The sequence below is a fragment of the Podarcis pityusensis genome, assembly GCF_964106645.2.
Source record: "Podarcis pityusensis genome assembly, chromosome: 1".
In the NCBI taxonomy this organism is placed as follows: domain Eukaryota; kingdom Metazoa; phylum Chordata; class Lepidosauria; order Squamata; family Lacertidae; genus Podarcis; species Podarcis pityusensis.
In genome coordinates, this window is record NC_138028.1 from 134,805,510 (window position 1) to 134,818,161 (window position 12,652).

Genomic DNA, 12,652 nt, shown 5'->3' on the forward strand with positions numbered 1-12,652 from the left:
AACCTCATCCATTGACTAGAAGAAACCTTCATATTAAGTCCGTTTTCCAAGCATACCAAAGCACTTCTGAAATACTGTAGCTCTTCCGAAGCTGTTCAGAGAAACCAAGTTTCCTTCCCCAGCCCTCCCCACCACAGCCACCACTGGAAAGTTTTTGCAGAGGATCAAGGAGATCCCTCCTGAAGAAGAGCTGATGGGGTGGAAGCAATTGTTGAGAGAAGGGGATGGAAAGCGTTCCTTTTGTAAAGCCTCCTTCTCCCAACAGCCCAACATGTCCTTCTCCACCTTGTGCATGAAGCCCCTGTCCTGCTACAAAGACTTGTAAAGAGGGTGCAGACAACAGTAGCCAGAGAAGGGAACAGGACATTTTGCTACTATAAATTTTCTTACTTCCACATAAACATATACAGGATAGCACTATAAAAATGAGGATCACAAATAAATTATTATTATTATTATTATTATTATTATTTACACAAACCAGACTCTCTATATTTTAACAGAATTAGCCAATGATTTTATGTTGCAATCCCATGTACATTTACTCAGAAGTAAGACCCATAAACTAAAGAGGAATTTTCTATGCATATTTACTTCGAAATAAGGGCTGTAAATGTTTCTCTTAAGATACATTTCTTAATACAGTGGTACCTCGGGTTACAAACACCTTGGGTTACAAACACTTGGGGTTACAGACTCCACTAACCCAGAAGTAGTACCTCGGGTTAAGAACTTTGCTCCCAGGATGAGAACAGAAATCACGTGGTGGCGGCGGCACAGTGGCACTATTAGCTAAAGTGGTATCTCAGGTTAAGAACAGCTTCAGGTTAAGAAGGGACCTCCGGAAAGAATTAAGTTCGTAACCAGAGGTACCACTGTAACTAGCAAGGAACTCCTGGTGTTTGGGAATTCAAAGAAGCTAACAGCAGCCCTCACTGACAATAAATACAATTCTGAAAGGTTCAGTCGGCCAGCTTGATTCAACATGCCATCCAACAGTATTCAAACAAAACAAAACAAAACCCTGTTCCTTGATCTCAGGAACTACTGTGCCAAATTTAGAGGTGTCCAAGTGAACAATTTATTTTTGAAAATATAATGTAGAACAAAATTTATTTTTTAAAAATTGTTGATACACATATGTATTCTTAATTAAAATCCTTAATTATTTCTCAGAAACACAATATATCAACATCCCTCCATATTTTACCTGCTCCAGCTCCTCCTTCCAATGCATTTCTTGACACACACTAATTTCCTTTAATTTTGTATTTTCTCTCCTCAATTCTTCTATGTCTTCTTTTTGGGTCTCAACCTGAAGAATACAAAGTTTAGCTTTGTACTCATTTTCTAGTGCCAAGCATCGCTCAGCCACTTCCATTTCTACTTGACGCGCAGCATCTTGAGCACTTTGTAGACCAAGTTCAGCAATTTCTGAAAATAATAAAAGTTTAAAATATTTTTCATCAGTTTTCATAATTGCAACAAAATACTGAACAAGACATATTTAGTGTTTCATTGCTATAATCTTAGTTTAGATTAGAATGTTAACACTATTAGAAGATTATTAACACTGCTGTTACAGGGGTTCCATTCCTATTTGCAGGGTTGTGGCCCCAGTACTGGGAGGCTGCTCTTCTGGCCCATGGCAGTTATGCTATGGGATCGAACAGGTCTCTATTTTTTTATTCGGTTTTTTCATAAATTTTTATTAGATTTTACAATTTAATATTCAACACATTTACCATATATTTTTTTAAAAAATAATATTTATTAGTAGTTTTCAGAATAAGAAGAAGAAAAACATTTAAAAAAAATTAAAAAACAACACTATAATAGACAAAAAGAAAAGAAAAAACACAAAAACCAATACAACAATACAACAATACAACAAAAAGATAAGAAAAAAGAAAACAACACAAATCCCAAATTACATATCTAAAACTTCCATTTGCTTGTTTCATTGACTTCCTCACACCTCGCTTTTTTGTATTCTAGTTTAATTAGTTATTTCAGCAAATTCTTTCCATCTTTCTCAATTTTTGTTAAAAAATTCATCCTAACCTAATTTAATCTAATAATTAACTCAACAAATCCTTTCCATCTTTCCCCATATTCTATTATTCACATTACCTTAATTAATTTAACCTTATCTTACCCTAATACACCTTAAAGCTTGAATCTTAGTTATCAAATATACATTACTCCTGATATCATTTCTGCTAAAGTCATATAGTTTCATTCCAACATTTTCCCTAATATTCATAAATTTTTAGCCAATTCCTCAATTAGAAAATTATCTTTATAAATTTTATTCCAATCTTCATCCAACGTCCCTTCTTCCTGGTCTCGGATCGTGTCAGTCCTTACTGTCCATTCCATCTAGTCCATCAACCTGGAAGCCTTATGTCCGAGGCCCTTAAGTCTCTTCCATGTCCCTTCTGCAATTCTTCTTCTTCTTGTTTATACTTGCCCTTTTCCTTGTCTTTTGTTGGTCTCTTTCTTAGTTTCTTTCCTTTCTCATTGAGGGGTAGGCCTCTGGGGGATTCCAAGCCAAAATTGTCTCCATCTCCCTTCATCAAACCCGCCCATTCCCCACAGTCCCACTCCCCACAATCCTCAATATAGTCCAAAAAGTATTTAAAAGCATATTCCAAGGTCTCTCCAACGTTGGGAACCTCCTCAACTCCAGACTCCCCCTGGCCCACTCCAACTTCAATCTTCAATGACAGCGGCTCATACTCCTATAGGGCCTCGGGACTCTCCATTTGTATTATTTGGGGTGCAACCGCATCCTCCTCCATTATCTTCTGCACTTGCCCAGTCAGTACAGATTCATGAGTTGGTCCCTGGATAATTTCTGTATCAATATTCCCTGTTTGCCCACAGTTATTAACTGCAACAGTCAAATCCATTTTCTCATTCATCAAGCCCATCTTCTCATGCATCTGTTCCAGCAGGGCACTTGTCTTGCATAAGGCAAGCACCCAGTCTTCTTTCCAACTCATCTTTAGTCAAGGTCAGAAAAGCCTGTTCCCACGGTCTTAATCTCACATCTGTTGAGCCCTCAAATGTACTGCAGCAACAATTTGACAAGCTCCCTCTAGAGGAGGCAATTTCTATTTGTATCCATTTTTTTAGGCAAGTCCAACAAAGGAAAATTACCTTCGTTTTTCAGATTTTTTCAGATATTTTGTTTCTTTAGGATGCAAAAGGCAACACTGGAATCAGCTTGTTTCTCTTCTTTAGCTATCTGTCAAAATATCCCATTCACAGTCAATGAACCTCTCCAACAATTTCTGTCTCTGACACCCTGTTCCCAGGTTAGAGACGGTGGAAACTTATCCTTCTTCACTCCCTCTCCTGCTAGGGTTGAACAAAGTTCCCCCCCTTTTCTCCTGCTTCCAAGGGGGTTTCAGTACTTCTAAATGAAGAAAATTTAGACTTTTTTGACAGCTTTCCAGGCTTTAGCTTACAAAGTTTTTGCTTTAGTCTATATACAAAAAGCGGAAGGCAGACTTCCTGTTTTGAGCCTTCCCGCTTCGTTACCAAATTAAGAAATTTCTTGATCCAATTTTCCGTTTCTACTCACGGGTACTTGTTTTAAATCCAATTGTCCACAGGAAAAAGTCAGCGCTCTCCGGCAATGGCTGTGCGGCTTCACTCCGTGAAAGTAGCAGTCAGTTCGCAGCACCGCGCTTCTCACCCCACTTCGCTCCGGAGCCCCTAAATGGGATTCCCTGCGAGTAGGGGGGCGCTCCTGGTGCCCTGCCGAACCCCACGTTCCCAGGCTTCCTCCGCCTGGGATTTCTAGCGGGTCCCCACCTTCGCCGCGGCGGGAAGACCCAGTTTCCACGGAGCCCGTTCCTCCGGACGGAGGAACTCCGCCATTCACCGATGGCGTTGACCCGGAAGTCTTCCAACACATTTACCATATAAAAGAGAAAAAAGAAAACGAAACTCCCCCCCACACCATGACTTCCTTCAACTTCCACTTCTTTAAATATTTGCTACTTCTGCTTAAGTTTTGTCTTATTTTTCTGATCTTTTAGCTAAATGCTCTTATATTCTTATCATTTTTATGCCAAATTTTCTTTCACGTTACATCTTACACTTGATTAATTTCCATATTGTTGTTTCTTAACCTTTACACTTGTTTTCTTAGTTGTGTTTACTCAAACCCTGCTAGTGAGTCCATTTCTTTACAATATTTCTGTAGATACAACATGAACAGTTCCCAGTCTTTTTTATAGTCTTCATTGTCATTATCTTCGAGTCTTCCTATGAGTTCCGCCATTTATGCGTATTCCGTAAGTTTGACTTGCCATTCTTCTTTTGTTGGTATCTTGTCATCTTTCCATTTTTGAACTAGTAGAATCCTAGCTTCCGTTGTAGAATACATGAATAACTTCTTCCACTCTTTTGGCAATTCCTGTCCTACAATGCCTACCAAAAAAAGCTTCTGGTTTTTTAACAAAAGTTATTTTAAGCATCTGCACAGGTCTCTATTTTGTCCCCAGCTATATGAAGCCTTTGGGAGCAGCCACTAGGAGTTTGAGGTCAAGGTGTAATCAGTATGCTGGTGATACCCAGCTCTATTTCTCTGTTACATCTGATTCAGGAGAGATGGTGAAAGACCTAGACAGGTGCCTGAATGCAGTGGTGGACTGATGAAGCCTAATAAGTTGAGTATGAATCCTGGGGAGGCAGCGCCTTTGTGGGCGAATGGTTCTCAGATCCAGGAGACAGGCGAGGTGACTGCATTCCCTCTGAAGGAGCAGGTCCGTTGTTTGGGGGAACTCCTCGAACGATCCTTATCAATTGACGCATAGGTGGCCTCTGTGGCTAGGAGTGCCTTCTATTAGTTTCACAGGGTAAATCAACTAAAGCCTTTTTCTAAAGCCTATTTTTCTATTCTAAAGCCAACTAAAGCCTATTTCTTAGAAAGTGACAGCCTGAGCACTGTAGTAAAGCAATGTATTTCACTGGTTTAGAACACAGAGCTAGCATTTTCCATATAAATGTAATTTTGGAAATTAAAATTTCACATGTTATTCTTATGACCTGCAACTGCTTACCTCTGAGGTGCTCTTCTGACATTTTGGCACGGAGCTGTTCAAGACTTAAACTATGTTTTCTTTTCAGCTGCTCCATTTCAGAAGTGAATCTATCTGAAAGATCCATCCTCATTTTCTTTAGGCTCTCTTCATACTGAAGTGTGAGCGAAGACCTTAGTAACTCTACCTCACTTCTGTGTTTATCATCCAAATGCAACTGTAAACAAGAGAGTTCTTCCTGAAGCCAGCATGCAGAAGAAAAACACTGGTAAGATTTATGAAACATATCCATTTTAAATTTTCTATGCAAAACACTTGTTTTACTAAACTATACTTCACAAGAAGAAAAGGCTAAGAAGTAAATCCTGCACAAATCCAAAGGGGAGCCCCTAAGACAGTTGGATGGCGCCTTGTACTCCTCCTTCCAGCAACTCCTGCAACCAAGCTGGTGCCAAAATGTTTTGCTCTGCTTTCCTTTGGCCCACATCAGTGAGGCCAAGAGAGGGATCTTGTCGTCTAGACAGCCTAGAACCTCCACACACACTGCCCAGGCTTGTGCCCCGAGGAGGTTACTTTGGTGCTGCTAATGCAGCAGTTTGACTTCACCCCAGAGGTGCACTCCATTGTCTCTTGAGACAGACAGGTGCCAACAACTAAAATTAGCACAAGCAGTTTACACGGAGCTAATTGTTCACAGCCCTTTGGCAGTCATCAGCAATAAAATGCAACAAGTAGCTCTGCCTTAGTTGCTAGTACAGCCACAATCAGGATGGAATACTGAATGCTAATGTATTAATAAACAGAATTAGAATTGATCATAAGCCATAAGTAGCACTGGTCTTCATGTGCACTGATATCCACTACTGGGTTGCAGCCTTACCCAAGGTGGACTGCAACAGCAACACTACTATGCTATGGAGACTGGTCCATTAGGATGAATGGAACACCTCACCTTACCTCATGGGAAGGCCAGCCCTGACTATAGATTTCCAAGCCAGACTGAAGACTTGGATGATGCCTTCCTAGAGCAGATAGCCAAACATTCAAAAAGGAGAGATACAGTAGTAATGGGAGACTTCAACTACCCCAATAGCTATTGGAACAAAAACTCTGCCAACAATGTAAGGTCCAACAAATTCCTCAGCTGTCTCATAGACAATTTCATTTTCCTGAAGGTGAAGGGATCATCTATCTTGTACCTGATTCTCAACAACAGGGAGGAACTGTTAGACACCTACTTTGCCTCTGTCTTCACCCAAAAGGAAAGCAGTGCCCAACCTGGTGATAACAGAATAAATAATGCAAAGAGAAAGAGAGAGAGAGCTGAAGCCCAAGACAGGAAAAGAGGTGGTAAGGGAACACCTAGCTACATTAAATGAACTCAAATCTGCAGGGCCTGATGAGTTGCAACCAAGGGAGCTTGTGGATGTAATCTCAGAGCCTCAAATCTTTGAGAATTCTTGGAGAACAGGTGAAGTCCCTGCAGACTGGAGGCAGGCAAATGTTATCCCCATCTTCAAAAGGGGGAGGGGAGAGAAGACCCAGGTAACTACTGACCAGTGAGCTTGACATTGATAACAGGAAAGGTCCTAGAACAGATAATGCAACAGTTGGTCTGTGGGCACTTAGAAAAGGATGTGGTGATTACTAAGACCCAGCCTGGGTTTCCCAAAATCTGTCATGTCAGGCAAATCTCATTTCTCTTTTCGATGGAGTTAAAAACTTGGTGGATTGGGGGAATGCTGTGGACATAGTGTATCTTGATTTCAGTGAAGCTTCTGGCGAAGTCCCCTATGATATTCTTGTGAAGAAGCTGGTAAAATGTGGGTTGACTGAGGTAACTATTAGGTGGATTTGTAGCTGGATGACTGACCGAACCCAAAGAGTGCTCATTAATGGTGCTTCATCATCCTGGGCAAAAGTGGGGTTCTGTCCTAGGCACATTGTTGTTCAATGTTTTTATAAATGACTTGGATGAAGGAACTGGGGAGATGCTCATCAAATTTGCAGATGACACCAAACTGGTAGGAGCAGCTAATGCTGCAGAAGACAAATTGGGATTCCAAATGACCTTAACAGATTGGAGAACTGAGCCCAAACTAACAAGATGAATTTCAATAGGGACAAATGTAAGGTTCTGCACTTAGACAGGAAGAGCCAGCTGCACGAATATAAGATGGGGACACCTGCCTTACTAGCAGTACGTGTGAAAAGGATCTAGGGGTCTTAGTAGACAAGCTTAATGTGAGTCAACAGTGTGATGCAGCAATCTCAAAGCCTCTGTCGATAATCTTAAAAGGTTTCACCCTCTGGCCTGAAGACAGACATTTCTACATTCCATTGCCTAGACTGGTGAGATGGAGGGCGGGGGGAGGCAGTTGTTTCCCTAAGCACATGGGAAGGCACTCATGACGATTCTGGCTTGGTTCTACAGGCTTTGGTGCAGCAGCAACTGGTTCAGTTGTCTCCTTCTGGCAGCGGCAGGATCAGTTGTCCTTCAACACCAGCATCAGGCTTGGAGGCAGAACCCAAATCTGGAACCTTAGCTCACTGTAGCAACTGCTGAACGTAGGGGTCGTGACACTTTAGACCAGAGCTTTCCAAATTATGTGTCACAACACGTTAGTGTGTCAGCTGCAGGGTGTAGGTGTGTCGTGCAAATGCTCCCCACACTCCTCCCAGGGCTGGAAAGGGGTTAGTTTAACCTCCGATTTGCTAGTAAAACTGAATTACTGTGTCACAAAAAGATGCATGTCTAAAAAGTGAGTCACCAACATGAACAGTTTGGAAAGCTCTGCTCTAGACTATCCACAGCAGGATGGCTCAATGTACATCCCAAGGGCGGCATGCTGCCCTTAAGGCCTTTTTGGTGGCCCTGAGCAACAATCCCCAGAACAGCGCATGTTGGGGGGGGGGCATTTTGTCTGGCAAGCCAAATATGCCTTTTTATAACTAGCTAGTAATTTACCTAGCTATTAATTTCCCCAGTAGTGATGTATGGAAGTGAGAGTTGGACCATAAAGAAGGCTGATCGCTGAAGAATTGATGCTTTTGAATTCTGGTGCTGGAGGAGACTCTTGAGAGTCCCATGGACTGCAAGAAGATCAAACCTATCCATTCTGAAGGAAATCAGCCCTGAGTGCTCACTGGAAGGACAGATCCTGAAGCTGAGGCTCCAATACTTTGGCCACCTCATGAGAAGAGAAGACTCCCTGGAAAAGACCCTGATGTTGGGAAAGATGGAGGGCACAAGGAGAAAGGGACGACAGAGGACGAGATGGTTGGATAGTGTTCTTGAAGATACCAGCATGAGTTTGACTAAACTGCGGGAGGCAGTGAAAGACAGGAGTGCCTGGCGTGCTCTGGTCCATGGGGTCACGAAGAGTCGGACACGACTAAATGACTAAACAACACCAAATTTACCTTGTGGCGTTCCAGTTGCTGAGTTAGCTGCTCAAATAGATCATGTCTCTCCTTTTCAGTCATCTCTTCTAGAAATATGGCAGATGAACTGTATGGGGGGAAATTTCAAAAGAGTAAGTAACATGGTCTTCATAACTTTAATAAAGTAATGTCTTATTATAACATTGCTTTCTTATAGCATTACATATATGCTTTACTATATTATAATTTAATAAAGCAATAACTTTAATAAAGTATTAAAGTAGTTTTCAGTATATTTAACAATGGGTATGTTTAGCATGAAGAAGAGATTTATAGATTATTAGGCAATATGATAGCCTTCTTAATATATTCAAAAGACTATCATATAAGATGCTGGAGCACATGTTTTTAACTGCTCCAGAATAGGACCCAAAATAAGGGGTTCACATTACAAGAAAGAGGATTTCACTGAAATATTTGGAAGACCCTAACGGTATAAGCCGTGGTGGAACAGAATGCCTCAGAAAGTGATGAACTCTCCCACATTAGATGTTTTAAAGGAGAGGCTGGATGGCCACCTGTGAGGAATACAACAGCAGTCAGACTAGATCACCCAGCTCCATCATTCTATGTACTGAACTGTAAATTTGGGGGTGATTTAAAGTCACACAGAAGCAACCATGGTAATCATGTAAGAAAATGTTAGCATGAAGTAGTATTCATTTCTACAACCACGGATTCACTTTTTTCAGTTACCACAATCATGAGATTAAGATTCCTGTTCACACTTCACCTAACTCTATCACACTAGTTATAAACCTCAGGGTTCATTAAGAGTTGTGGTTTGCATCTCTCTCTCTCTCTCTCAGAACTTTTCTAATTGGTTGCAATTAGGATCTAGAGCTCACATAGGTGAAAGCCATCTTAACAGAGATTTTGCTACAGGAGAAGCATTTTCCATTGTTCAGCAGTCAGGCCTGCCATGATGCTACAGCCTGGATAATGCAGCTCAGGTATTCACAAATGTTCCCCAGACAGGGAAGGGCCAGGCACAGACAGGTCCACATATTGAAGGCTCCAGCCTTCACAGAGGTACTGAATGGTGCATGGCTAATCCACAGAAATTCACAGCACCATGTTGCTTTGCATTGCCCATGAAAACAGTAAAATAACTGTTTTAGCTTCTTTCCATGTTCTCTCTAGCTGTAGCTGCTTTGGTGTGGGAAGAAACAGCTGTTTGGGACTCTGGAGTCATTCAGGATTTTACCTTAAATAAATCTTAAATTCCAATTAAATATACAAATCCCACAAAAGCTATTATCAGCTTTTATCAACAGGCTCTCTCTTTAGTTTGTAAGCATTTAGGGTACCTAAAATTTCCACTAGAAGTACATGAGGTAGTGAATTTTCCTCAAACCACACCCACCCACCCGCCTATCAACTGAACTCCCTGGTGGAATCAGCTGACAGGCTGGAGGACAGGGTGTAATCTTACACTGACTGCACACCGCCATGTTCCCAGTAAGAAACATCAACCACGTTTCCTAAGCCACCCTCAACTTGAAGCAGCTGCAGACAGATCATAAGCATTCACTAGAATCAATACAAACAAAAACAGTATATGAAAGACACTGTCAGCTTGCCTCTTGAAAAAAATAATCTAAATCAGGATTAGCAAAGGATTCCCATTCTCCAAGTGGTTTGAACTAACCAATATTTTACAAGTCACTCACAGAATGCAAGACTGAGCTTGTGAAAACCAACTTAGGTAACTAATGTCTGCCTGGTAATAAATATAAGCATTGGTAACAAATAATAGCTTTTCCAGAGACAAAACATGAGGGCAAGCAATTGCACAACACTTCCTTGAAAGGCTGGTCAGGGGCCAAATTCTGAAAGGCATAAAAGGGTCTAATTTTCTTGAGTCTTCAAAACAACATTAACTCTTTTTTAAAAAAAAAATGGATACATGACAATCAAGCTAACCCAATCCTAGCTGTGACAAACAGAAATCTAGTGCATCCTACAGCTGCTAGATGCTCCTATGAGTATCAATGTATGGTAGTAAAAAAGGTTCTCCCCTAGCCAGGAGCACAAGTCAAGGCGAGGGCTTCAGGAATTCTCCAACATGACCACCTGTCCAGACTGCCAGAGGAAACTACAATTACAAATACAATAGTACCTTGGTTTAAGAACAGTTTAGTTTATGAACAACTTGGATTAAGAACGCTGCAAACCCAGAAATATGTGTTTTGGTTTGTGAAGTCTGTGTTGCAAGCAGAACATATTCTGCTTCCTGTTGAGTGTGTTCCATTTGTAAATTGAGTCCCCCCCCCCCCCCCCCGTTATGGGAAAGCATGCCTTGGTAAGTGGCGAAACCCAGAAGTAACACGCTTGGTTTAAGAATGCTTTGGTTTAAGAACAGACTTCCAGAACGGATTAAGTTCGTAAACCAAGGTACCACTGTAGTTTTCATTACACATTCCAAGAATCTGATGCTACAGATCAAGTTACTAAATTACTAGCATTACCCAGATTCCACATGTAGATCTTGGCTGTTCTCCACCTCTAATAGGGAATAATCTTTCATTTCCCGCAGCCTCTGATGCAGCATTGTTAATTCTTCTCTGTAGTTTTCTTCCACAGACTTTAATTTCTGTTCAAAATAAAGTCTTAATTGTTCCAGTTCATTTTCATGTTCACTTTTTTTTTTATCCCATTTAAGTTGAAAATCCTTCTTCAGGTATTCCATTTCTTCCATGTGTGAAGTGCGAGCAAGCAGCTGTTCTTTCAACTCTGGTGAAAGACCAAGATAATACTCTCTTATTTTAATACAGTATATTAAAATAAAACAAGCTTCTCAAGAAGTACAACACACACAGGACAACGCTATTAAGACGACTAAGCTTAACATTTGACCTTAAGTGCCTTGGATGCTAAGAAGCAGTTTATTAACTTGAATAGAACTTATTACAAGTTCTGAGGTTGCTTGTGTAATGGGACTTGATCTCCTTCCCCTTGCCGTCCCTCAGTCTGGTCATGTACGTTTCAGGGACCCTCCAGAACACATCAGGGGGTGCAGGGGGAAGATAAGAAAGCTTATTCTGTGTGAAAACACTGGCTATCCAACAACTCCACCTATATTTACATTTTCCAAGATTTGCATAAAAACCCAAAAAGGCATGGGATCTATTAATATTGGCCAGGTTAAATGCATAATAAAATGAAGAAAGTAAATATAAACACTGCCAAGTCTGAAGATTGGTATTACAAATCTTAGAGCTCATTTATGAATGTTAACTACTCAATATATCATTATGTTATATTCATTAAACAGCATACCTCAAGTGGAAAAGGGAGGAAATAATAATAATTCAAGAGCTACTATATAAATACAAATCGATGAGTTAATATTTCAAATAAATTGTTAAGATTCATAATGAATGGCATCAAGATTATTTGTGTCATAAATTTAGCCTGCATGTTATATTTTGTGTAGACCTGAAATAGTAAAAATATTTTTAGAAACTTAATATTATTTTTGAACAGGATAAAATGTAAATTATGTCAAGCCTCAAATCTGAGAAAGTAACCTAAAATCCTGAAATTAAAACTGAGAGTTTCACAAACATGCGTTAACAGTTCCTCAGCTAATTAGTCATTAAGAAGAATATAAAATATTGTTCCTTTATATGGCATTATTTAATAGCATAAAATAAAATGCTTCACTGAATGATAGAGAATCAGACCCTAGAATTTAAAAATGAACAGAGAGCAAGTTACAGGTTACAATGATTCTATGTCAAATCCTCAAACGTACCACTTAATTCTTGGCGACTTGCCCGAGCACTATCCAGTTGAGACCAAAGTCCTTTGATTTCTTCTTCTGATTCTCCCTTTAGTTTTTCTTGCATAGCCATTAGCTTCTCTATCTACAAGAGGTACAATGAGTTAGTACACCTACGAATTTCAATTTTATAAAAAGAGTTTTCAAAATCTTCTAGACCAGGAGTGACAGGATTTTTGGCCAATTTCTAGCTCCGAATTTCTTAACAGCAGCAACAATAAAACCACTTTATAAATTCGGTTGTTGAAATTTAAGGTAGCTAACCAGTAGTGCATATCTGCATGAAAGGACTCTTTGCTTTGTTCAATTCTGATAGTAAAAAAAACATTCCTAGGCTTAGAATGTGCTCAGCAGCCGCCTGTTC

General features: G+C 40.3%; 1 protein-coding gene across 1 annotated transcript in view; it reads right to left on the bottom strand.

Moving 5' to 3' along the window:
- The window catches only part of PCNT (pericentrin), an 85,249-nt gene that overhangs the window by 61,850 nt on the left and 10,747 nt on the right, over window positions 1–12,652 (bottom strand). The window contains exons 7-11 of the mRNA XM_080981618.1: window positions 12,262–12,373; window positions 10,973–11,237; window positions 8,481–8,568; window positions 5,079–5,295; window positions 1,194–1,434 (exon numbers count right to left, since the gene is read on the bottom strand). Of these exons, the coding sequence (XP_080837744.1) occupies window positions 1,194–1,434; window positions 5,079–5,295; window positions 8,481–8,568; window positions 10,973–11,237; window positions 12,262–12,373 (923 nt within the window). The remainder of the gene's footprint in view (window positions 1–1,193; window positions 1,435–5,078; window positions 5,296–8,480; window positions 8,569–10,972; window positions 11,238–12,261; window positions 12,374–12,652) is intronic.